The sequence below is a fragment of the Perognathus longimembris genome, chromosome 1 (genome assembly GCF_023159225.1).
Source record: "Perognathus longimembris pacificus isolate PPM17 chromosome 1, ASM2315922v1, whole genome shotgun sequence".
Taxonomy (NCBI): Eukaryota; Metazoa; Chordata; class Mammalia; order Rodentia; family Heteromyidae; genus Perognathus; species Perognathus longimembris.
The window spans coordinates 120,757,767-120,785,477 of NC_063161.1; the positions used below are offsets into that span (position 1 = coordinate 120,757,767).

The window sequence follows — 27,711 nt, forward strand, 5'->3', positions numbered from 1 at the left end:
ATTTTACCCATGAAAAGAATATGGAGCCAGATAGTCCTAAAAGCTTTATATGTGTCTCCTCCATCTCAATATTTTGTGTACTGGTCTTGGGGCTTGACCTCAAGGCCTGGGCTCTGACGTTGAGCTTTTTTGTTCAAGGCTAGTGCTCTATACCTTGAGTCAGAGCTCCACTTCTGGCTTTATAGTGATTAATTGGAAATATGAGTCTTAGACTTTGCTGCCTGGGTTGGCTTTGGACTGCAGTCCTCAGATCTCAGCCTCTGGAGTAGCTAGGATTATAGGTATAAGCCACTTATTACTAGCTTCTTCTTAAATTCATGTGTTAAGACCTACTCCTTCACTGGAACCTATTTGAAAAGAGAGGTAATTAGACCCCAATAGCGTTAGTGGGATTAGCTGGTGCCATTGCTAAGAAGAAACTTGAGAGGTAATCTTTCACGCTGCAAATGAAAAGGAGAGCCTTAACTAGGAATAGAATTGGCTTAACATTTTATTTCCCAACCTCCAAAACTACATGAAATAAATTTCTATTTAAACCACACAGTTTGGGGGGTTTTGTTATTTAGCAACCTAAGTTTAGACGGAGGGCTTGGAAAGCTAGTTTTCTAAGTGTATTTAATCCTTAAGGTTCTTATTAGGTTTAGGGGTAAAGGCAATTTATGTATAAAATATGTCATTCTACACAACTGCAGAGTATGTTTTACAATGCTACCCTCCTATCTATCAATCTGTTGGTATCTGAAAACTCAGAAGTAAAATTCATAAAATTCATACAATTTGGCTTTTAAAGTTTTGTTTCTCAATTTAATTAAATTTATTCTGGTAGATTTTATTTCTCATTAGACTTACAGGAAAAATAACCAAACTTCTCACAGTGTAAATTTAACTCATATAAAATCCGTAGCTTTGATGAAGAACATTATACAGAATGTTTTGAAAATATGACGAGAAACATAATTGCTGTGGTAATGGTTAAGGGGATTGGATGATATGTACAATTATCTCATGTCATCGGTTTTTATCAAATACTAGATATTTTGCCACACAATACTTCCCATGGTGTATTTGTTGCAGCTGAATCCACAAATCTTATTTCTGTTGTCACATCACTCACTATGCTGTGTATCATATCTTCTTTTTAATGGGAAAGACTCTGAGGTTATCTCTTCTTTCTGAGTAAAGATGATTGTAGGTAAAATACATACCTAAAGTGGAAAAGGAAGTGGCAAAAGTAAGTAACGTTGATTTAAGCATGTCTGTGGGGGAGGGGAATAAACAACGTAGTAGTATAAAGTAGTCGAGTGCTGCTTGAATTCCAAAGGTGGGACATTGACAAAAGAGACCCAAAGAATTGATCAGATTGTTTCCAGGAAGGTAAGTAAATCCAACTCTTCATCCTACCCTTAATGTAGGAATTATTTACTTTCTTTGAGGTAAGTCTCTTCACCATCTCTAAAGTCTCACACTTGTTTTTTATTCTGTGTGTGTTGTTCTTATGTTTGAAATCTGATGCACTTTAGAGGTAATTACTATCTTGAGGATTTGTGAAGGTGAGAGCAGGGTAAAATTAATTAATTAGTGGAGGTCTTTTCCCCAATTTCTTGGAAAATCATCTATTACATTTTTGAAGTGTATTTTTAAATTATCCTCCACAGGATAATTTAATTAAACATTTTTATAGAACTTGAGTTGCAACTTAAGGCCTTGTTTTTGCTAGGCAAGTGCTCTTCCATTTGAGCCATGGTTCCCAATCCATTCTACTTTATTTTTCAGATAGAGTGTTATTCTTTTCAGGCCATGATCCTTCTACCTCTGCCTCCTACACACCTGGAATTACAGGCTGAACCACCATTCTTAGCTTGTTGTTTGAGATAAGGTCTTGTTCACTTTTTTTCTTGGGCTAGCCTTGAACCACAGTGCTCCTATATCCATCTACCAAGCAGCGGGAATTAGAAGTATGAATCAATGTGTGTGGCCTTAAGTTTTTATTTTTGCCAATACAGCTCTGCTCTTTAATCTTAGGTTTTCTGTGGATGGATTTCTGTTATTTTTTAAATTTTTGTTAATACATATTGATTACACATATTGTGGGATTCAGTGTGCTATTTCCATGTGTGCATACAGCATACTGTATGTTCACTCTTACACATGGAAACTTAAAACAAAAAGTTACCTGAATTTTACCTTCAACTGGTATCATAAATCCTAGGGACCACGAAGGGTAATGTGGATAGGCAAGGATGGAACAAAGGAGCTTATGGTCCACCCTTTTTATTTCTTTTGTCTAATTTTTCTGTGTGCAACTACTGATAATACATTGAATAAGAATGATCTGACTGGACACTGGTTTCTTCTGAGAAATCTGTGCTTAGTCTGGTGGACTTGCCCTTAAATGTGACTTGGGAGTTTTCACTTACAGATTTTAAAATTATTTCTTTGTCCTGTACTATTAACAGTTTCACTTTAATATGTTGTCATGAAGATGGAAGATGTTTTATGGATATGTCTTTGGGGGGGGGTTCTACAAATCTCATGTATGTAAATGTCCATGTTATGCCTAAAATCAAGGAACAGAAGTGGCGCTGTAGCTCAAGTGGTAGAGCGCTAACTTTGAGCAAAAGAGGCTCAGGGACAGTGCCAAGGCTCCAAGTTCAAGACTCACAACTGACAAAAAAAAAAAATCAGGGAAGTTTTCTGTGCTTCTAGGGTGTGTGTGTGTGTGTGTGTGTGTGTGTGTGTGTGTGTGTGTGTTTTAACTCCCCTGCCTTCTGATAGTTCAGTGATGAAAATGTTTAACAATTCCCAACGATTTTGCATGTGTTCTTTTTTGTGTGTGTTTTAATTTTTTTATTAGAGAAGTTAGAAGTTGAATTTTAGTATCGATGGTATCCTCATTTTCTCTGCTCTGTCCAGAGGAACACACAGAATCAATTTGTACAAACATATACCACCTTTCAGTTGGCATTTTGCATCCTAAAATCAGTCATCTGATTACTTCTAGGCTCCTAGATCTCCACTCATTCCTTTCTTTCTGGCTTTGGCTACACAGCTCACTTCCCAGTGTTGGACTTCATGCACTGCCTGCGACAGGATGACATTAGGCGCAAGGAGCATGCAGATTAACACTGTAGCAAATCGTTTGGCTATTTAACAGACATAAAAAAGGTTATTAATATGAAATTCTGAAAATCTGCATAAATATTTTGTGTAAAGTTAGTTTATGTATTTATTTTTCAAACTAGAACTTGAAGTATCAAGAATGCCCACATACTTCATATACACACACATACAGAGAGAGAGAGAGAAAGACTTTTTCATTATGCTAAAAAGTCTCAATCATCAAATTATAGTCTGTGCCATACATTTAATCAGTATTGATTTTTCTGTCTTGTCTTACTCTGTCTGAATAGGAAGTTTCAAAAGACCTGTCTTTAGCCTTAGATATTTCTCCTACTTTGTTGTTGAGGATTTCAACATAATTTTTATTTAAATTATTGAGCTCTATAGCCAAGATTTCTGTTTGGTTCTTTTTAAAAAATCTTTCCTATTTTCAGATTTTTTGGGGGGGCATTGTCCAACCAATTTCAGTTACCTATGTTCCCACAGATTTCAGAGGAGATTTTAAAAATCATTCTTCTGAATGTTCTATCAAGTATTTCACCCAGGTTCATTTCATTGGAAACTGCTGCTAGAGAGTTATGCTCCTTTAAGCATGTCATACTACTTTCTTTTTTATATTTTATGTGTTCCTACATTGCTTGTTATTATATTATTTTCTACTTCATAGATCAGAATATCTCTTCTCCATTTATGGAATGATATTCTTAGTGAGCAAATTTCTCCTGCCTCAGTTTGCTATGCAGTGTTAACTTTATTTCCACCTGGATACCATACCATATGTTCTCTTTAGCTTAGTTAGCTCTGATTCATGATTATGAGCACAATATATACCTTGTCAGAATTTAGGAGAACCACTGTCTCAATAGGCTATGTAAGAGGAAGGGACACTTCAGCAGTTTAGGCAGGTATGGGATGTGACACATTGCATGACTATTCCTACAATGGATGTGGTGGCCCTGTCAAGTGATGAGGATTTCTTCAAGCAAGGTTGATTTTGGCTGTGTCACTTGAAGGGTCTCCAGCACTGGCTGCAGCAGTAGTTAATGAGGAGCCTGAATTACTTTTCCTCCATCCAGACAGTGTTATGGGCCCAGGTGCTTCATGGGAAGATGTGGTACCAGGAACAACAGCATCCCCATTATGGCACTCCTATCTGATCCTGACAGTAGTGTATAGTTAGATAAAATGTGGAGCAGACAGCAGTAGCAACTGCAGTGGGAGCAAGGATTGTTATGTCTACTGATGCTACTGGAGTCTAGTGGCAGCTTACTTATACTGCACCCTATTAGCCATGTGCACTTGAGGATGGAGTAGGTAGCAGCCAATGTTGTTCTTTCATTTGTAGTGCCCATGAGGGAACAAGTAGAGGTGGGTAATGGTAGATACAGGCAATGTCTTCTGTGGTCTTCCTTGACTGTTCACACACCAAGGTAATGGCCAAGGTTTTTCTCTTCCTTGACTCTCAGCAGATAGGTTTGTTGAAGCAAGTAAGAACAGCATGTGCCTAGTATCTGGCAGGGCTTTGTTTTAGGGGGTTATTTTTGGCCAGTCTTAGGGCTTGAACTCAGGGCCTAGGCACTGTCATTGGGCCTCTTTGTGCTCAAGGCTAATTAGTGCTCTACCTCAGCACCACTTCCATCTTTTTCTGTTTATGTGGTACTGAGGAATTGAACCCAGGGCATCATGCATGCTAGGCAAGCACTCTACTATTAAGCCACATTCCCAGCCACATCTGACAGTTGGTTTTTTTTTCGTTTTTTTTTTTTTTCTGGGATATCTTAGAGGCAAGATTAGCAACTGAAGCCCCAGAATTGCTGAACACTGCCCCTACACACCTATCTGGACAGAGCAGTAGTGGAACCACATAATTCTTTCCTTACCCTGTTAGTGGCAGGTAGCCATGCATAGCCCTGTGGGGAGAGATGGTGGAAACAGTAGACTTCATTGCTCTTACTCCTGGCACTTAATGGAATGAACCATCCCCCTCATCTCAGAAAACAAAACCTAACAGGTTTGACTCAGAGTTACCCTATTGCCTTCCCCCACCCTCAACTCTATTGGGTTTGTGAGGCAGCCATCTGGTAGGCCAGTGCACTGGAATGTCTGTAAGGTCCCAGGGATAAGAATATGAAGAAGTTTCTGATCATTAGTTCAGTCTCAGTTCAGAAAACAGGCCTTCTCTATGTGGCTCCTGGCTTTAGCACCCCAAGGGGTTCGCTGAGAAATAATATAACATCCTTTCCAAAGCAAGGCAGACTTCAGATTACTATCTAACTGGGCTGCAAGCCTGTAAAGACTGAATCCTCAGTGGTGAGGATTACCTGCATGCACACTGACAGAAGTTGCTGTGCTCTAATTGACTTTTACCCTATAAATGGAGAGACTCTTCCTCAACTCTAGCTATGAAGCCTGTGTGCCAAATGCCCAGATCTTTTGTTTTTATTTTCTATTGTTCTGGGTCTGAGCCTTCCAAGGTTCCAGTTTCTTTCTTGCTGATTTGCAGTGTTCTTATAAACTCACTCACTTGAAAATGCAGCTGTACACTTGCTTGGGTTTTTTTTTGTAGAGTGGTAGGTAAGTGCCGGGTGCTCCTAATAAGCTATCTTGAAATCCCACCAAACTATAAATTTTCATTCCACTTTTTATTTTGGGGTAGGGGAGGGGATACTGGGATTTGAACTGAGGTCCTCATGTCATGTGCGTTCTGCTTGCTCTCAGCTGGTGCTCTATCACTTGAGCCATTCCAGCCAGGCTTCTTCCTGGTTGTTTTAGAGATAAGAGTCTCACAGACTTTTCTCCCACAGCTGGCTTCCAACTGCATTTCTTCAGCTCTCGGCCTTCTGAATAGCTAGCAATATAGGCATCAATCACCAGCATTCAGCCTCATAAAGTTTTTAACTGATTCTGTAGCCCTACTCCTCTTTGCCTGCTAGGAAGTACTAGCATTAAAAGGCCAAACCAGAAACAAAATTGCAAAACACCGAAACAGCCATTCCTGTTCAATTTGACATTTGGTTTTGTTTGTAGATATCAGTGTCTAGGGTCTAGATTTCTGTATTTCGTACATACTGCGGTTATTTTTCTGCTAGTAAAACTTCTCATTTTTACTGTGAAATAGAGATGTATTTGATATTGTAATACTCATCAAAAAGCATTATAACTTCCAGACGCTTTAATAGCACGGTCTAGGTCACCATATCAGGCTTTCTTTTTGTCTTTTCCAGTGTTTACCAACCTATCTTATCAAAGTAAAAGGCAGTAGGGACCCAAAGAATAGGAACAATGCAAACACAAGCCATCCACTCACCTATGAAGAGCATCATGAGATACAGCTTCAGCACATATGGGAGGTAGATGGATAAGTCAAAGGGCAGCTTGGCAGAGTAAGTGCTGAATGATTCAAAATATGGCAGTGACTGATAGATGGCAAATGCTGTTTAAAGAAAGGAAGTATCATAAGGGTTTCCCACCTTAACTTGTCACACGGGTGTATAGACCTGTCTCCATAGTGAAGAATATTCCAAGTTTGACAAGACAGGTTTGTGATGACTGCTGACTCCTTTAGTGAAAACTGCTTTTTGACATAGAAATCTGCTTAATGACCAAGTTGGTGAGGCTGTTCTAGCAGTGTGACTGACTGAATTTGTGTCCTTGGTATACATTATCATGCTTACATGGAAAGACTCTACATTGCTTCTTAAAATGATAACTCAAAATACATCTGTCCCCTTTGCCACACACAATCACACAATCTTTGCCACAAACAGTGGTGGCAAGCAAAGGAATATGGAAAATGCTGCATATGTTTTTCTCTTAAAGTTGCATAACACATGTTCATCACAATATACATTCTGAGTTCTGCAACAAAGAAACACCAGTATTAATCAACATTTTCTCAACCTAACTACCCTTGAAAACTCTTTCTTTTCCCTAGCCCCAGAAGTACATAACAAAAATGCTCCCCAACTCTGAGAAATGCTGAGGGATTTCGTGTCAGACAGAAAGATGCAGGTTCCAGAGAACCACATTCTATGAGTAGATATTTTTGGTAGCATTTCATCAAATAAAGTGATTACGTAATATGGCCATATGATATTATTTTTAGGATAATTTGGGCAAAGAGCACATAGTAATGATTACTGTTTTACAATTTATTGTGAGTCTAAAATTATTACAAACCAAGAAGGGAGAGATGGAAGAAAAATCAGTTCTAAAAGCTTAGAACCAGACCTGCCTGGCATATGAGTGCCACTGAGCAGGATTTACAGTTGGAGTAAAACCGGACATCTAAGATTAACAAGGGCTGCACCTAAGTCTCTAACATTTTATAGTTTAATTTGTTGATTTGGGTGACTTATATGAACTTTGGTTTAGTCATACATTTGTCCAATGAAAAACATAGCTATTAAAATAAAATGTTATTAAACTTCATTAAAATTGGGGTTCTAGAATTCTAGTTACTCAGGAGGCGGAGATCTGAGCATTGCACTTGAAGCCAGCCCAGGCAAGAAAGTCGGTGAGACTCCCATCTCCAATGAATCACCAAAAAGCCAGAAATGGAGCTGTGGTTCAAATGGTAGAGTGTTATCCTTAGCCAAAAAAAATCTTAGGAACAGCACCCAGACCTTGAGTTCAAGCCCCAAGACTGACACACACATACAAAAAAAATGTTAAGTGGGTTTTCATAACTCCATATTTTTATGCTCTGGGATACTTCAAGTAATAGATATATAAAGATAAAATTACAACTATTCATATTCTATCACCCAGGATTATTATTGACAATTTGTCATGTGTGCTAGAAATTCTCTGTAAATACTTTACTTTGTAATCACAAGAATGAACTTATGAACATAAGTGAAATATAAATATGAAAAACCATACAAATCCATACTTTACTAGACAGAAAAAAGTTTAGACCAATGAAATAATAAGAAAAGAAAGGTCTCCTTTATGCTTTTTCAACATTGTTTTTAGGAAGGAATCAGTACTAGTTTTACTTATTTCGTTATATAATCTTTATTAAATTTATTTCATATTATAAATACAATTTAATGTATACACTTATGGGACACAATGTGAAGTTTTAATATTTGCATAATATGTGAAATAATTAAATCTAACATTTATTCACAAAACTTTTTTGGGGGGAAGGAGGTGATACTGGGGTCTGCACTCAGGGCTTACACTTATAAGGCAAGTTTTCTACTACGGGAGCCACACCTTCATCCCTTCTGCCCTGTTTATTGTTAAGAGCCCCACTTTTGCCTGGGCCACCAGGGCCAAAGTACTTCTATTTTATTCTTCGTAGCATAGCTGGGATACAAAGTGAACCACTATGCCAGCCTTTTCTGTTCAGATGAGGGTTTCATGATCTTTTTGCCAAGGCTGACCTCAAACTGTGACTCTGCTGATCTCTACCTAAGTAACGAAAATTACGGGCACTAACCACTGGCCCACAACACAGCTCTTTTTTTTATTATTTTTTATTTTATTATCAAACTGAATTACAGAGAGGTTACATTTTCATACACTAGGCATTGGATACATTCACAACACATCTCTTAATGTTTTGTTGTGAGACATTTGACATATTCTGTTAACTATTTTGAAATACACATCATTTACTATTCAACACAGCATATGTAAATATATTACATGTAGTATAATAGAACTCAAAAATGTATTCATTCTGTCAGAATTTATATCGTTCGCCAACATCTCTTTCTTTTACATGTTGCCATATTTCCATATGATAGTATAAAATTAATAAATGTTTTAATGAGTGAGGGATTTCATTTTTAAAGAATGAACAAGTTCTTTTTGTTTTCAGAAGGTTATGCCCTAGGTTATCTTACCTCAAAATTGAATAATTCTTTATTTTGAAAACAAAATAAGTTAAAAATTCTATCTAACATTATTTACTGTAACTTAAGCTTCTTTTCTCTGGTCATCAGTAGATAGAACACATCTTGTTTTACTTTATATGCATCTTTATGTACTTTATGATTATTGGCAATGCCAACATCATTTATATGTTTTCTTATGTATCCCTCAGTTATATTAGCTTTTTTACATGCTTTTTAAAATTATTCTATGCCTTGCATTTAAAATCTTTAATCATGACTTTTATCAAATTACCTATATTCTGCCAAAGCCACTATAGAAGGGAGCACGTATTCTCCATGAATCGTGAAGTTCCTTGAAAGGAATGATCTCAATTACTTCCTATCCAGCCCTAGATTTCTACTTAAGAGGTAGTTAACCTACTTTATATCACAGTCAGTAAGTCATCTGGGTTTTATTGAGTGTATTACTGATGTGTAGGAGAAAGGAAAGAAGCAAAGAAACATAATCTTATACCTTCATGAAGCTTAATATCTAGTCATGGAAATGGACATACCCAAAGAATCATACATGTGTTCACTTACAATTGAGATAGGCCTTATAAACAGGAATCTATGTACCAAATGGAATTCATTGTTTTGAGAAGTCAGGAAACCTCCCTCTGAAAATGACAAATCACTTCAGAGTAGAGCTAATTTGTCATTTGGTACAGGTAGGATGCATAGGAGATGGTAAGTGGGATGGAGATCCTAGCCAGACAAAACCAAATTTCCATGCATTTTAATAAAAACATAGGATCCCTAAATGATAAGTCCCTCTGTGATGGGTAAACGGACTCAGATACTGAGTTATCCAAAACTCATAAAGTCAGTTAATAAAGTTAAAGCATCAGAATTCTTATGTCCTCATTTTTTATCCAATATTTTGTCTATTGTGCAGAGGTGCTTTCCTTTTCAACTTTGCTTTTAATGCTTTCATTATCTGCAAGAGATAATGGGCCAGGAAAGATATACTAAGTGAAATGAGCACTAGCTAAACGTGGCAGTTTAATCATCAAAAAAAAATCAGTGGTTTGTTATGACTAAATGGCTTTTGTCAGTCAGGAATATGACGCATCACTCTTCTTACCTTCAGCAAGAACGCACAGAGGGTAAATTGGCATCCACAGTGTTTGACTGAGCCACGTCAAGACAGCATAAGATGTTCCTATGACTGATAACATGCTATAAGTGTACCTGGAAGGAGATAGGAAGTTCATAAATATAATTTGCTTTTGATGTCATGGAAATAGGGAAAGACAAAAGCATATTACTATAATAAGCAAATATGGAAATAAGTGATTAAATGCCTTATTTCATATAATTTAAGCAAGAAACGAGGTAAAAATGTTGCATGGAGCAAACCATGTCACCCTCTGGGTTATCCCATGTGGTGAATCACAGATAATTATACAACTGAACAGAGAAAAAAAAATGTAACTCTGACCTGCTCCCAAAAGATTATCCTTACAAGTTCCCTTAGTGACTTGCATTTCATTAAGAAACCAACCACATTTTATGCAACAGGTAAGTTTCTTTTTGAAAGACAAATATTTTATTTTAGGAATATTTTCATTTAAGGAAATTTTATTTTAGGAATTATTTTAGGAATGAATTTATTAAAACAGCACTTCTAAATTCTTTCTTGACATCCCTTTTTTACCTATAGTTATACCAATTTGTGTGATTAATTAGAAGAACTGACTTTGGGAGCTGTGATAGGGTTAGTAGGTAGCTTTGAGTCCATCAGTATGAAGTTATGGACAAAGTACATGTTTTTTTGAGTAGGACAGAGTCCTTAGGCCTGGGCACACATCAGAATCATATAGATAACTTGTTACAGCACAAATTGCTTTAACTGTGGGCACTCTCATCCGTGGAACCTTGATTCAATTTGATGCTGAGCTGACAATTTATATTACCAAGAAGCTCCAGGTGAGACTGATAGACTGGCTACAAACCATACTTTGAGAATTCTGTATACGGATAATATGTTTACATGGTAAAACAATTCAACTCCTCCTCAAACTTTGAAAAGATGCATGAAGCAAAGTAAACATAGTATCCTAATTATACTCCTCAGAGACAGAGGTTAGTGCCAGTTTTTTATATATCCTTCCAAAAATGTTATTGTATGTGTATATAATGCATATAATATATACTAACAGTGTATATTGTAGACATGGTATGTTATCTAACTTTTTCATCTTTACTAACTCAAGTGAAAAATGATCTCATTTTCTCTTTTTATTAGGAAGACAAAAAAGAGAATAAGTGCTTTTTCACATATGTTAAAAAGACACCTTAGATAAAGTCTAATTTAGCTATATTTTCTTTTATAAGCTTGTGGTTTTGGTGTCATAGCTAATATATTGCCCAATCCAAAGCCATAAAGACTTGCCCCTGTATTTTCTCAAAAGTTAATGTCCAAATAAATGTTTATCTATGAACTATTAATTAAATTATGATCCATGCATGATCCACACTCATGATTCTTATTGCTTTGTAGAAAGTTTTGAAATTGGGAAGTATGAATCCTCTAACAATCCTTTCCAAAATTGTTCTGACTATTCTGAGTACCTTGAGTTTCTGTGAGTTTTTAGTTTCTTCTAGGAACCCAGCTGGGATTGTAATAGGCATTTCACTAAATCTGCAGATCACTTTTGGAGTACTTAACAATGTCTTCAGTTAGTGTGGGATATCTTTATATGTATTAGAATCTTTAACTATTTTATAATGTTTGTAATGTTCATTATACAAGTTATACATATCTTTGGTTAAAAAATATTTCTAAATATATTGTTCTTTGGGGTGCTGTATTGTTGTTCTTTGATGTGTTATATCATTTTTGATATTTCTTTGAAAATGTACAGAAATATGACTCATTTTTAAATTGATCTTGTATTCTACAACTTCATTAAGATTGTGGATTTTTTTTAATTTTATAACATTTTATTAGAAAATACAAATAAAAACGGGAATACTGGGGAAGGAAAGCCACCTATTTATTTACCCTGGAGATTGTGGATTACTTTTTAAGTATAAGATCCTTTTGCTTGCTAGTAGAGAGTTTTACTTCTTTTGTCACAATATGGATGTCTATGGGTACTTCCAGTACAATGCTGGACAGAAACAGAAAGAGTGGACATCATTACTCTCATATTGTCATTTTTTCACAGATGCTTCTAATGGGTCAAGGAAATTCTATTTTCTAATTTTTTTCAGTAATTCTCGAGGAGGTTGGGAAAATGATCATACCTCCCACTTTACAGAGGAAAAATAATTTGAAAACCAGGAGCCCAAGAGTTTTAATCTTAGGTATAGGAGAAATGAAAACAGATGTACACACAAAAAGCTTCTGTGTGGATGTTAATAACCCTATTCCTATCACCAGATGTGTAAATAACTATCCATCAGCTGAGAAACAAAATGTTGCAGCAATATAATAGAATATTATTTAGTCACAAATGAGATACTGATACATGCTACAACACTGAACAAACCTTGAAAATATTATGCTGCGTAAAAGAACTAGTCACAAAAGATCACGTATCAGTTGATTCCATTTATTTGAAATATTCCAAAATGGTAAAATTCATACAGACACCAAATGATTGGCAGCCAGGAGTTGGCTAATGGGTATGGAATTTCCTTTACAGTGAAAAAAATTGTTCTTAGATTAGGTAGTGGTGATGGTTGATCTTCAAATATTTAAAACCCTATGAATTTTATATTTTAAAATGTAAATTATATCCCAACAAAAACTGTTGTATTTAAAACAGGCTGTGATTTGTCTAAGATCATTTAGCAAATAAGTAGTGAAGATATATTTCACCCTTAATAGCCAGACATAGTCCCATGACACTTTGCTTACCACTTTCAAGGCAAATATCATTTTGTTCTCTACTGAGTCTTGTGAGCTTATCTGAGACTGAATCAATACCAGAATCATCAGGCAGACCCATATTCCAGTATATTGGAAAGTTGTGGTCCCCAATGAGGCTCCAGTGTCTTGTAAATAGGAAGTCATAGGGTATAAGAATCCATGGAGTTTGCTCTTTGTCCACAAAATTGTTTTTAAAATGAGAAATAACTACTAAGTTGTATGTAAAAAGAATTATAGTCATTCTAATTTACCAAAAATTTCATTATAATTCTCTCTAGGGCTTAACTCATTATTTGAACATATTTAACCTACCCAAGTTATTAAGAATACAATAAATACAGAATTTACACAACCTTGGTTTTAAAACTGGAGGACTTTTTTGTGACCTATTCGCATACAGGTTTTTCCAGGTTGTGGGGGGGGGGGGGGTAGTGCTTATTTATGAAAGCCGAAGTAGCAGCAGGGACACTTGTGCAATGCAAGGTGTGAGTAGGGGGCCTGTCTCACACCACTGCTGTAGAGAGACCAGGAGAATGTCACTGCAAAGAACTAGCTATAACAAGAGTACCCATGGGGTCTGCAAAAATATTTTTTAATTATTGAACCCACTGAGACTGTATACGAAAATGGATGTGAAGTACACACCCCCCCCCCCGCCTTTAGACATAGGTCTTATGTTTAAAATATTCTTGAATTCACAAAACCAACTTTGTAAATCCTGACAATGATACAATAAAAGGCCTGCTTTGCTTATTAAAATAACGTGCACTCGAGCAATAGTAAGGAATGCCTTTCATTAGCAAGCAGCTGTGAGGGTTATTCCAAGCTGGTGTTATGCCAAGCCTTGTGCTGGAAACCTGAAGACACTGATTTGCTTTTGTAAAACCATGGTAGGTTTTCATTATCTTTGATATGGCTATTAAGGAAAGCACTAAAAATACATTTCCATATCAAGATAAAATAATTTGAAAAAAGGTTACGTTTTTCAGTTTCATTCAGGAAAACCAAATGTAAGCATCTATTACTGGTTTCATAGCAAAAAGCAATTTGGTCTTGTTTTAAGAGATTATTTTTGTTTTCTTACCTAACCATATCCAATAGATTCCAAAAGATGAATAAAACACACACTACATATTTCTCTTGGATTTCCTCTTGACTGGTGATCACCCCAAAAAGGACAATTATTCTCTCTGTGAGCTAACAAAGAAATAGCAAAGGTAAGATAATCTGTTAGGCCATGTAGGTAATTTTCTAATTAAAACAAAAACAATCACACCACCTTTTAACCTAGTCTTTAGCTCAAAATATATATACTAAATTGTTAACAATGACTATCCTTCAAGGAGCTTAGCTATGAGTGAATTTAATTTCCTTTTTCTTTTGGTTTTTGTACTTTCCAAATTATATAATAAATAAAATGATAGCATATTTTATCTAAATCAGAATATTTCCTTTTTTTTTAACCATGCACACACATTTCTATTCATGTTGGCAAGCTTGTATTTGAGCATTCACTATGCATTATTTTCTATAATAAAATCATGGCTGTTGCGCCAAAAAAGATGATGGGTTAAATGTGGAGGAATAATTAATATTAATAAACAGTACAGTATATACTAGGAGTAGGAACATAGGTAAAGGAAGAAATGTGTGATGCCTGATGAAAGAATGCAGAGAGATTTATGAAGATAGGCAACATTTCATTTGACTCTTGAAAAATGAATGGGAGTTTGTCGAGTAGACTAGTTATCAGAAGGAACATCCCTTTGCCTGAGCCTGAACAAAGGCAGATGTCTGTGAAAATTCAAATCCCTTGAGGAGGAATAAGAGCCACTGAGAGTTAGAGTGGAGGATGCAGAGAAGATTGGAGACTGAAGCTGAAAATGGATTTGGGCTAGAATGTAAAGGATTTTGAATGGCAGGCCAGGAAATTGCAATTTTATCCAATAGGTCATTATGGCTTCCCCCCTCCAAAGGAGTAATATGATCTTCATCCTCATAAGCTAATGGAAAATGAAAAGATTTTACACATTCTTGGAATATATAGAATATGTTCCAAGTCAGTAGCATTTATAAATCACTGGGAATTCACACATTTTTGGCTTAGCTTCAAATATTAGCATCATAAAGTACAGTCTTCTTTCCCTACCTAAACATAAAATGTTTCCTTATGTTAATATAACAAACATAGTCTACATTTTTGTACATTTAATAGGATATTTTCCTTTGTTCTCAATGGTAAAAATATACTTGAAATTGAAGGTACACACTAGTGGTAATATATATATATAAAGGAATTGCTATGTAGTTTTCAACAAGTGTCTTCATTTTTAAAGCTGATTAAACAGAAAATGCTGGGATAATCTATGACAAAATCATAGGCATTGTGTGTTGAAAAATCCAAGATTTGCCAACACTGGACCACATGATTAGAAATCCACGTGTGAAAGCTATATCAGGCGTGCTCGTGACTACAGAGGTGAGTCAAAAGGGCCCTTGCATGGCTAAGGGGAATTAAGACATGATTCAAACCTTAGTCAATCTACAGAAGCTAGCTACAGAACTGTTTTTCTGTGGTCAGTCCTTGGCTGAATTCAATGATATTTACATAAGGAGTTCTACCATACAAACCACAGCTCCATTTCAGGCTTTTTGGTGTTGAATTAGGGACTAGATTCTCATGGACTTCCCTGCCCAGGCTGGCTTTGAACTACCATCCTCAGATCTCAGCCTCCTGAGTGAGTAGGCTTACAAGCATGAGCCACTGGTGTCTGACTGAGACAGTTCTTAATAAAATGATTTGTAGGGTCCTCTCCAGACAAATAAGAAATTTGGAAAACAGAGAATTCAATGGTTGCCCAAACTATTGGTAGACATGTATCCTAATTCACTTGTTTTCTGGAAAATGGAAAACATTTAAAGTCTACCTTTTAAAATGATGAGGACAATGGGAAAAAAAATCTAATAGAGCATGATGAAATTCTCTCTAATGAAAGTCATCAGCTGAGGGCCTGTGGCATGTTAATGATGGAATTCTAATTGCACAGAAATCATCAATTGCCCTGCCCCCCAAACACTACAACACATGTTTTCACACAGATGTATGAAGACTCCTACCTGTCAAATGTCAGCCTCATTGGTTAGCTATATAAAGGTTATTTAACTGTGATTTGACCTTTCAATTGCAATTCCACAAGGAAACTTAGGTCAAGACAGATAAAAGTCAATATTGCTTGCTTTCTGCTGCTGCCCAACATATACCACATTATTTCTCCATAATTACCCTAAGGACAAGGTACTGTTACTATTTAAGTGCCTTTCACAAAAGCACATTTTAATAAGTGAAAGTGACCTGACTCCAGGAGTGGAATCAAAAAACTTTTCACCTTTGTTACTTTGTGAACTAAGCCAAACCTAACATCAAAGTGACAGTCTGTTCTTTAACAGACCTCTTTAAAAGTTAAGACTTTAAGCAAGAGCTTCCTTAATTTTCTAAATTAACACAAAATAAAATTTGATGAAAGGATTTGTAAATTTTATTTTCACACAATTTAGAGCATTACATTTGTATAAGCTAAGCTATTTAGTGTAACGTCAAACGAGAATAAAAGGTATGTTAACATCCTCTAATTTAGATCAAATAATATGGTGATGATATGTATAGTCACTATAAAGTAAAACTACTTTATATTTCATGTAGGAATCCTAAACTCAAGGTTAAGCAATGACTGAAAGTAAGTTCTTACTTTATAAACTGCAGCAAGTAGTACTTCACTTATATGGCATTGAGGAGGCAAAGTGCTACTCTAACTGTAGAAAAAATTTCTAAAAACCTTAAAGTAAGTTTTAGTCTCAAAGACTATTGTTTATTAAAATGATAACCAAATTGTCTCTATCCTCTCAATATTTTTGAGGACCTCAGAAACATCTTTGTATTCAAGGCCACCAAGTAGTTTACTTTGCTACACAAAAGGCATTTATATAAATATATTTACTTGTTTATCAAACACTGAGAATATGTTTATGGCATATACTGATCTAGTCTCATAGAGTATAACTGTGAACAAAAGCATGCTCCTGCCCTTCTGGTATTTTTTTTTTTTTTTTGCCAGTTATGGGACTTGAACTCAAGGCCCGAGAACTGTTTCTGGCTTCTTTATACTCAAGGCTAGCACTCTACCACTTGAGCCACAATGCCACTTCCAGCTTTTTCTGTTTATGTGGTGCTAAGGAATTGAACCCAGGGCTTCATGTATGTGAGGCAAGCACTCTACCATTAGGCCATATTACCAGCCCCAGTTCTGGTATTTTTATTCCACTTGAGTGAAATAGACAGCAAACCAATACAGCATAATACTCTACATTCTTATTATAACATATACAACCTATATGACCTTGAGTAGATTGGCTTCTTGGTTAAGTAATTATATAAGAGATAATATCTTTTATTACAAAATAGTTATAAATAGTTAAAGGTTGTTCTGAATAAAAAATAAAACTTATAAAGGACTTAGAAATGTGTTTGCCATGTAGAAAGCCCTAAATCAATGTAAGATATTATTAAGAAAATATAAAAATGTAATTTAATATAGTGATTAGTATATTTATGGGAAGTTTTGTATATAGGTAATAAAAGACAACCAGTGAATTTTAAAAGGCATACTTACCACTGTTCAATTGTACTGTGAATGTAGTTTTGCACTTTTACTAAAAGAAACTCTAGGGATTACATGTAAAAAATAGGGGTGAAAAGTCTAAAAATTTTACCTAGAGTGAATTGTATGCACAATTTATTCTCAACAACCTCCAAAATTTGGAGAACACTACTACTCTACACTAATCATTTTTTTCTCTTAATGATATAAGCCTGTTTTCAACCCAAATTTTAGGAGAAAAATGTGATTTTATGGAAAGTCAGGACATTTAGTCTAGGAATGAAAATGAGCACTTGCTTCCCAATGAGTTCAACCAAAAGGACCTCCAAAATAAAATAAAATAATGTAAATTGGAGTGAGGCTGAGCTATTTTTTTAAACTAGTATAAAAATACTCCTTTAGGAAGCCCTTCATATTTGTTCCCTTAAAAGCTTTACCTTGTGTGAAATCTTTGCAGTGATTTTTAATTGGCAGGTATCTGATTCCCCTCATCAGAATAGGAGATGATACTAACATTGGTAAATAGAAAAATGACTCATGAAATATGGTCTTGTAAATGTAATTTTTTGGGCACAATAATTTACAGGTAATAACCTTTAGTAGTTTGATTTGTAGATTTAAATTTTTATAGATGTATAAATTGATGCATGTGCAACAGTGTTTGTGGTGATACAATGGGAAGAGGTAGAATTGAGCCATTTTAATTCAGGTATAAATGGAGTCTTTGCATTTGAAGCACTTCTCAAAAGACTTCTCACAGACTATACTCCAAATGGAGTACTCTAAGAGTTTCCTACACAGTGTTTCAATCTGATATGGAACAAGGTTAGTCTTAACTACTTTTCCCTCTCCTTGAACTAAAACATCTTATATGAATAAAAATCTCTTCTATGGGCTTCTGAACAAATAAAGTTTGAACAAAGCTGTTCAAAATTTAATATTTCAGGGGGCTGGGGATATAGCCTAGTGGCAAGAGTGCTTGCCTCGTATACATGAGGCCCTAGGTTCGATTCCCCAGTACCACATATACAGAAAATGGCCAGAAGTGGCGCTGTGGCTCAAGTGGCAGAGTGCTAGCCTTGAGCAAGAAGAAGCCAGGGACAGTGCTCAGGATCTGAGTCCAAGCCCCAGGACTGGCAAAAAAAAAAAAAAAAAAAAAATTCAGAATTGGTAATATTTCAATTTTCTAGAAATTAACTTTTTGTAAGAAAACAAATCCATTAAAATAAACTTGCTTTCCCACTTAGCATCTTTTATTAAGGTAATAAAAACACATCATTTTGGAGAAGAGGATTAAAGTTACTTGGTTTTCATTTGTGTTACTTTAAATACATATATTTTAGATGGGTTTTTAACTTCCTCAATTAGAAACATTAAAATACCTAGAGATTATTATATTTATTTACATAATTTAATTAGCATGTAGTTATCTCTAGGGATAGAAATCTACAATTAACTATTTATGTTTTAATTTTGTCTTATTCCCATAAGTGTAAAAAAAAAATACCTACTTAATGTTAAATGAGTATTGTTCTACGTTTGTTTTTTTCCTCTATTATTTAAGCAGGTGCATGTAATTTTTAAAATTCATGGTATTTTGGTCGGTTGTCAAAGTTGTGAGTACAAAGCATATGTTCACACAATGCACATATACCTACTATACAACACTAGTGTTTACTATACATGATACTCATTGCATGTAACTAACTAATCCATTCCTACCGAACATTGGAATCATTTATCTTGTTACTGTGGAAGACTTAAAAAAAAAAAAAACACCCAGAATTCAGTTGTAGCTTAGCTATCTCTTCTGGGTAAGACCACAATAACATTTAAATTGTGTGGACATGATTTTAGCCTCCTAAAAGCAGCTGGACACTATCCATTTTTCAAGATATTGCTTGCAGTCAGCTGTGGTTATGGTGTAAGTAACTCAGCTGCTTTTCTAGCTATATTTCTTCATTTCAAAATGGGGAAACTGAAAAACCAAAAAATGATTACACAACCTGAGAGTTTTGTTTCATTATTTTGAAGTAGAGGCCTCAAGGTCACCTCAAAGTGAAGGAATTCTAATTGCAGAATTCAAAGGAAGGGGACAGAAAATGAAACTTTAGGCATGATATATTTTGAAAGCTTTTGCAACTCCATTTCCATTTAAAGAACCATGGAAATGATAACAAATGAATAAAAGGAATACAGGAAGATTAAAAAATCTGAAGTAAAGGAGATTAATGAGGAAGCAAAACAACTATATCAAAAACTAATAATCAGCTCTAGATTAGAATGGAAATTGTCCTCCCTAATGTCATGATCTCTCACTTGGTATCCTTATGAAAGATTGAGGATTTAAAAATTATCTGTGTTCCACTAACTGTAGTAGTCTTTGAATAAAAATTGTCAGTGTATATTTCACATTCATTTTTTTCAAATCAAGATTGAGTTCTTTGACTTCAGGGGCATTTCCATAAGCCATTGGAATGTAGCAATGATTAAATGGAAGTAGCAATGATTAAAATCATATGTGAATACTCTGTAGTCTTGAATCTCCAAGAAATGAGATGTGTGTTACATAATGGTTTCTATTATCAAGCAAACCTAGATAATGTTGCAAGCCATAAAATATGTCTATACTTTCCAGGGATATTCCAAGTGCTCATTAGTTTTTTTTTCCAAACTTAAACTATTCTTCCTGGGTGCAATGTAAATGATTAAACTAACAATAACTATTCAATGACTAACACTACTTTCAATTTGAAAATTCTCTCAATTTACACCTCCCTCAAAAAAGTCCTTAAAATATGCCAGAAGAAAATGAGTTAAGTTTTGGATGATTTTTTATCAGACTCCAAGTGAAATAATTCCATTTAATAGAATACAACTTTTATTTAACCTGGCTTATTAATTCTCTTCTCCAAGATTAGCATTATAGGATGTGGATATGATATACATTTTGGTTGTTTCAAAGTATAATCATCCATTTAAGTCAGAAATACTAATAAATTGCAGTCTTAAATGATATGCTGCTTCTAGGAAAGACCTATAACTCCTTTTATTTTTTTTTAAAGGAAAATTCCACCTGGGCCTTAGTTAAGTAATTACTACAATATTACTATATTACACTTTATTGCCCTGATATTTCAACACTTGATATTTCAATACTTAATGATATTTTCAACCTACTAGATATTCTTTACTTTTATCAAACACAGAAAATTAAAAATAGCTCATAACTAGGACCTATGTGCTGGCTGTGCGGGCTAACTGCCAGAAGGAGCTGAGGCTCTTAAGCACAGGATCCAGGCATCACAGCCCATTCATTCTCCATCCTCATCCCTTCCCCAGGGCAACAAGTAGCTTGTCAGGGACAGAAGAAAAACTTGAGACTTTAAAGCAGAGCACTTGAGTCTTTCAGTTTTCTGCCGCCAATGGAGAACTCAGTATACTATTTATTTAGCTCACTCGAAAACATAGTTAGGAAACACTCTGAAGACTGTATATGTGCTGTCCCTGATGCCAAAAATGGGGTCTGTGCAATCTGCCTGGACCATACACTAAAAAGTTCTATATTCTATATGGCCATCAGTGACTTCCAGTATACAAAAAAGGAACTTCTGAGGTGGAAATGGCACAGAAGTGAACAGCTGACCTTCCACCAGCCCCAGCTTCAATCCATGTATAACACTGACCCATACAAGGAAATGCAAGAGACTCCCATCAGGGCTGGTCCCATGAGCACATGAGAACAAAAGTATGCCATTAAGTTATCTCCTCCCCACCCCCACCCCCCATTCAATGATGAGACTGCAAACTTTCACTAAAATGTCCTGTCTAAATATTGAGAACATCTTCTTATATACCCTTCCTGTGGTGTACCTGCACTATCTCTGTATCTTATCTGAGTACATTGGAAACCATGTATACTAGTATTAGAACTAGGAAACTGAAAGGGAATACCAAAATTGAGAGACACAGGGTAAAAAAGACAAAGGACTACAAAAGCAATACTTGCAAAAATGTTTGGTATAAATGAACTGAACAACTCATGGGGGGAAAGGGAAAGGGGAGGTGGGAGGGGAAATGAGGGAGGAGGTAACAAACAATACAAGAAATGTATCCAATGCCTAACGTATGAAACGGTAACCTCTCTGTACATCAGTTTGACAATAAAAATTTAAAAAAAAGAAATATTGAGAACATTTCTAACTGCTTGGCGCCAGAGGCTTTTCTCAGATGCAGAAATGCAAGAAATATTAATGAAACAAGTCAATTTTTCACAGTAACACGAAGTGAGTGAAGTGGGGAAAAAATGGGAGAAAAAAAGTCAACATCTTCATAGTAAAATTGAGAGAGTGACATGGGAAAAAGCCCAATTAAAGCCTGATTGTAACAATCAGTTAAATTAAGAGAACATTTACCAAAATCTAAATAATTTCAAAGATGATACAAATAAATACCAGACTAAATGCAAAGGAAATACAAAGAAATAGCTGAGGGAAATAAGGAAGACTGCAGGATATGAGCTATACAGAAAGAGGAATCTTTTTTTATATGTATATGACTTGCTTTTTATTTTTTTTTAATTTTTATTATCAAACTGATGTACAGAGAGGTTACAGTTTCATATGTTAAGCATTGGATACATTTCTTGTACTGTTTGTTACCTCTTCCTCATTCCCCCTTCCCCTCTCCCCCTTTCCCTTTCCCCCCCATGAATTGTTCAGTTCATTTACACCAAACGGTTTTGCAAGTATTGCTTTTGTAGTTGTTTGTCTTTTTTTACCGTGTGTCTCTCGATTTTGGTATTCCCTTTCAATTTCCTAGTTCTAATACCAGTATACACGGTTTCCAATATACTCAGATAAGATACAGAGATAGTGTAGGTACAACCACAGGAAGGGGATACAAGAAGATCATCAATAATAGAAGCTACAGTTACACATAGCACGTTGAAAGGAGTTACAACAGTGATATAACAATCGTTTCCATAACATGGAGTTCATTTTACTTAGCATCATCTTATGTGTTCATAAGGGCATAGCTATTGGGCCTTGTGATGCTCTGCTATGACTTGCCTAAACCTGTACTAATTATTCCCAATAAGGGAGACCATAGAGTCCATGTTTCTTTGGGTCTGGCTCACTTTACTTAGTGTAATTTTTTCCAAGTCCTTCCATTTCCTTACAAATGGGACAATGTCATTCTTTCTGATAGAGGCATAAAATTCCATTGTGTATATGTACCACATTTTCCTGATCCATTCGTCTACTGAGGGGCATCTGGGTAGCAAGTTTACATTAAATCTCCTCCTACAATAGGATTAATGCAGAACATAGATCAACAAGCACCACTACCTCAGACATTTGCAGCTGGTGATTCTAACTGCGGTGTTGTAGGATCAAGTAATTCTTCCATGGAATGCATTTACTCCCATCAAATCAAAAAAATCTATAAGTGCACCAAGTTAAGACATATAATTATAATATTACAGCATAATGATAATTTGACCAAAACCTACCTGCAGAAACCTTGGGAAAAGATGGTTTGATTCAATGCCAATATATATGTGCAGCAACTCCAAGACAGAAATGGATTGGCAAATTCTCATGACAAGTCCAATAGCATAAAAAGTGTCAACCATTGAATCTGTGTGCAGTGAATTAACAACATAGATGTAGAAAGTGAAAAGTAGATCACATCACAAATCTAGGCAGCTACTAAATTAAGAATGCAACAGGGGCTGGGATGTAGCTCAGTGGCAAAGTGCTTGCCTAGCAAGTACAACGTCCTGGGTTTGATCCCCAGTACCAAAAAAGAAAAGACAAAAAAAAAATACAGTTTAAAAAAAAGAATGCAACAGAACCTCTGAAAGCATTTCATACTGTACTATACTTTAACTGGTTTTCTTCCAAAAGGAAGTAAAAATTTACATAGCTTTGGCAGCCTAAATTTATTTAAGTATTTATTCCAAATATATAGTATTATATGCATTTCCCACATTAATCAGGCAGAATGTAAACCATGTGAAGTGGAAATAGGTCAGAGGTGAGAATGAAGAAGCCACTCTGTGCTCAACTTTTCCATTGACAAGAACATTACAAAGAGGGGGAAAAATACAATTTCAGAGTAGTGTTATGGAAATGGCATTACTGATAGCATGATACCCAGTACTAAGAGTTCTTATGCATATGCTGATAGTCCTCTTCGGATCTGTGTTAAACACTAAACTTGGGCCTTTGAGTAGGGCTTTTGGAATTGGTCGTACAAACCATGCAACTGACATAATGTCCTTAGAAGAACACTAAAATGGAAGGAAAAAGAAAACATTCCTCTAAAAGGAGTTTGTTACCTTCATGTTGAAATGAAATCCTACCATGTTTAGATACCTCTAGGATGATGTTGCTGTTTTCCCCCCTTGCTATCATTCCTATAAAAATAAATGGTTAAACACAGGCTTCTCTTCTCAGTCACTCAATAAGACTGATAGTGTTTCCATTGTGCCCATCTTAGAGCTGAAACCTGACATAGTCCATGCTCTTGCTCTTGCCCTGATATTGCAGGACCCGGTCAACTACACAGCACTTATGAAGAACACGTGTCACAAGCTCACTTCTACCAAGCTACCCACTAAGTCATACACCCAAATTGTCAATATACTGAGTCCTTCTTAGGTATGTGCAATCTCCCTATTCCATAGGAATCCATTGTTTTGCTTCAATAAGTACCATCTGTCATTTAGCAACAGGATAGCAATTAAGAAATAAATGCATGGCTGACTAAAGCAACTTTTCCCAACTAGAAAGGAAAGGCAACATCAGACATTTCTTGACTTGGAACACATTGTAAATGATCCGTAACATGCCCACCTTGCCTCAGCTAATTTCCAACGCCTAGAAATAGTGACTTTCATTTCCCCCTAAAACTACAAAGAGCTTTTCCTGTTGCTTCTGTTTTCCTCTGCTAGAAATTTCTCAATGCTCATAAAGTTCAAGCCTTAGGTTATATCTTTGAGATTATTAACAAATGCAAGAATGTCTCTGTAGATTGGGAGTGAGAAAAGGCAATGCAAAATCATTTCTGACACCTCCGAAGTAGATTAAGTTCCTTATGACATAGAAGTTTGAACTGATGAGCATAGCGTGGGGTTTTCTTCTAGGTTTGCTTTTAGCTGAAAACAGCAGTTGCTCAAATTGTCGAGTCACCCGACAGTTGTAAACTGTGATGACACTTACTCATGTGGGGGTAGAAAGAGAAGAGAATGTTGTTTTGACAGTCATTTAGTGTTTCATACTCTGAAACAGCATTTTTACTTTTTAGGAAACTAGAGGAAGCTTAGAATTGAAGTCACCCATGCCAACTTTACGTAGGTGATTAATCATCTACAAAGTCTATCATGTACACATTGCTCCATAAGGGCATCAAACAGAAAACAGAGGCTGGCAGAGTTTGTCACTCACTTACTAGTAGGCTCCAGTTACCCTAAATGTGGGGAATAAAAACCCCTGGAAGAGGGTGACTAATTTCTGATTACTCTGCACAAAAAATGCAATGCAAGAAATTATAGTTATCCTCAAAATGCAGCATGTCTGCTAGGGATTTGTGCAGAACCACAAAGGGATAGGGAAATGGCATTATCTCATAGACATGTTTATATTTTTAGAGCAAACTGTCTTCTCAAGGAAAAGTCATGTCCTTTTCCCTTTTCCTACCTTCTTTCCCACCCAAAAAGGTGTTGGCTTTACAATAAACAAGAACTATTGCAGCTAAAAAGCACTGAGAACGTTCAGGAAACTTTATAGAAATTTAAAATTAATATAAGCAAGCCTAAATAAAATCAAGGATTTAAAAGTGAAAATCAAAGCTTATTTTGGAGTTTTACCTTTTCCAAATGAAAAGAATCTGACTGTCATATTTGTCAAAATCCATGAGTGACCACAGAACTGGATTAAGTAATAGATGAAGAGGTAGGCACTCTTCCTATACCTGGAAATACAAGAAAATGCTATTAAATACTTCTTTCATAATTATCCTTTCAATATTGTTCATATGTCCTTTATTGTACTGGTCAGCACGAGCAAGCAAAAGAAAAAGATTCTATATCGAAGTCTTTTATTTGGTTTTCCCCCAAACACATTCAATTTTGAAGCAACTGGCAAATGCACACTATCTGCTAAAGTGGATATGCTGTTTGCATAAAACCCAATATAGTTCCTTCTTTAATATCTACCTTCATCTTTGATTAAACTCTAAGCCTGGTGCCGGTGGCTCACACTTGTAACCAAGAGGCTGAGATCTGAAAATTGTGGCTCACAGTCAGGCAGGGCAAGAAAATGTGGGCAGCTCTTATCTCCAATTAACCACTTTAAAAAAAAAAAAAAAGAGGGAAGGACAGCTGTGGATCAAGTGGTAGAGCAGCAGCCTTGACAATAAAAGTCCAGGGACAGTGCCCAGGCCCTGAGTTCAAGCTCAGATAATAATGAAAGTGTGTGTGTGTGTTGGGATGGGGGGGGAAACTTCCTGCTCTAACTGAAAAGATAGCTTCGACTATTTGGAGGGGAAACAGGGGTACAAAGGGATCGACCTACTTAATTACTTAATTTGTGTTCCAGTAGGTCAGCCTGCTGCATGTAAAAGTTGAGAGACAAGTGGTTGATACTTACAGTGAGGTCATGACAGCTAGGATCCCAAACGGTATATGATGTAGTAACTGGACACACCTGGCATTGTGTGATGGGGTTAGTATGTCTTATACTCGTATTTTGCAAGAGAAGATCATTTCCTTTCTTAGATGCACATAGAAAGCAGTTGAGCTGCTCAGACCCCTCCCCCCTCCTTGAAAAGGGAAGTCAAGCTGAGTTTTAAACATGGGTTGTACGCTACTGGGGAGATGACTAAGGTTGACAGATGTGGTGTTTGGAGAAATTCAGGGGAAAAAACCCAACAAGTGTTTAAAGTGCTTGCTGGAGCTTCCAATAGATGGCAGGTTGGTGCTGTCAGTATAAAGATTTTCTCCCAGTGGGTAATGGGGTGATGTGACTTGCGAGGGGGGGGGGGGGGGGGAGTTAAGTTAGCTGTGTAATTAGCTGTGTAGCAGACACACCAGATGGGTAGGTAGAAGAGTTTTTATGGTCACTCAGCAGATAACATTAACTACTAAAAGCTTTGGAGAGAGTAACTATTCCCTCCATCTCATTGGAATCTCCTGGCTTGGCAGTGAACACAGGCACGCCCAGGCCCTAGAGTTTCTGCCCTGGTGAGCGCGTGTGAACAGTGCTGGGGGACAGCAGGAAGATCTCAGGCCCACCGCGAGAAGCCATCAGAGTCCAGGGGGCAGGGGAAGGAGGCAAGGAAAGAAAGCAGGGCAGGGGGCAGGGGAAGGAGGCCGGGCAGGCGGGACTGACAGCACGCCCGAAGCAAAGAAGTGGGCAGCCCGGTGCCTGGCTTTCCCACTTCCTCATCTCCGGGGGTGGGGGTGGGGAGGCGCACAGAACCTTCTTCGTGGAGTTACGGATAAAATCAAATAAGCGAGTCCCTGTGAGGAACTCTGGGGAGTACAAAGCGCAGGGTCGGTTGGGTGGCCCCGCACCAGCGGGTGCCTGCTTGTAATGTGGGGATCCCGACTCCCCTCCTCCCCTCCTCCGCCCCCCCCCCCCCGCCTAACCGGCTCATCTCCCGCCCCCTCCCCTCGGACCTAGGATGAGCGCCCTACCTGGGCTGCAGCCAGGCTGGCAGCGCCAAGGGTCCCATGGGCGGCGGGGACCTCCGGCACGTCGGGGAAGCGGCGCGGGGCCGGCGGGGCGAGCAGGGCGCAGCGCGGAAGGGCGGGGCCTTTCCACACTCCGCGATCTCAAAAAAAAAAAAAAAAAAAAAAAAAACCTACACAAAATAAAGCCCCGAGTTCGGCCTCGGGCCAGAGACGAGAGCCGAGTTCCGGCAGCGCTGCCCTGCAATGGCGGTCCAGGGCGCAGAGCGTGCGCTACCGGCCCCGACCAAACACGGCTGCGATCCGGGTTTACCAGGCGGGTCACAGGCTCCTGGTACTTGAGTTGCGACGCACCCCCTCTCCCGCCCCAGGACCGCCGCAGAAGTGAGCACACCCGGGCGACTTCGCAGGTGTAAGCCCAGCCCCACACTGCCCAGCGGGGTGCACAGATAGGCAGAATGAGGG

At 37.0% G+C, this 27,711-nt stretch overlaps 1 protein-coding gene across 2 annotated transcripts; it reads right to left on the bottom strand.

Moving 5' to 3' along the window:
• Positions 1-273: 273 nt before the first annotated feature.
• Positions 274-27,345, bottom strand: Hacd4 (3-hydroxyacyl-CoA dehydratase 4). 2 transcript variants are annotated; one of them, XM_048358217.1, is made up of 7 exons: positions 27,253-27,345; positions 25,423-25,526; positions 23,062-23,189; positions 13,976-14,088; positions 10,096-10,202; positions 6,428-6,553; positions 280-1,205 (listed from the first exon to the last, which is right to left on the bottom strand). In XM_048358217.1, exons 1-7 carry the CDS (start codon positions 27,288-27,290, stop codon positions 1,126-1,128), a joined length of 696 nt encoding a protein of 231 aa, XP_048214174.1. In that variant the 5' UTR covers positions 27,291-27,345; the 3' UTR covers positions 280-1,125. The 2 variants fall into 2 exon arrangements, with proteins under 2 accessions (XP_048214242.1, XP_048214174.1); XM_048358285.1 differs by lacking the exon at positions 6,428-6,553 and having other exon boundaries at positions 274-1,205.
• Positions 27,346-27,711: the final 366 nt, after the last annotated feature.

Coding starts and splice junctions, on each gene's coding strand:
- Hacd4 (XM_048358217.1), bottom strand. CDS start 27,290: ATGGGACCCTTGGCGCTGCCAGCCTGGCTGCAGCCCAG. Junction 23,190..25,422: donor ATTCTTTTCATTTGGAAAAG/GTAAAACTCCAA, acceptor CACTGCACACAG/ATTCAATGGTTGACACTTTT. Junction 14,089..23,061: donor TTTTCCCAAGGTTTCTGCAG/GTAGGTTTTGGT, acceptor TTTCTTTGTTAG/CTCACAGAGAGAATAATTGT.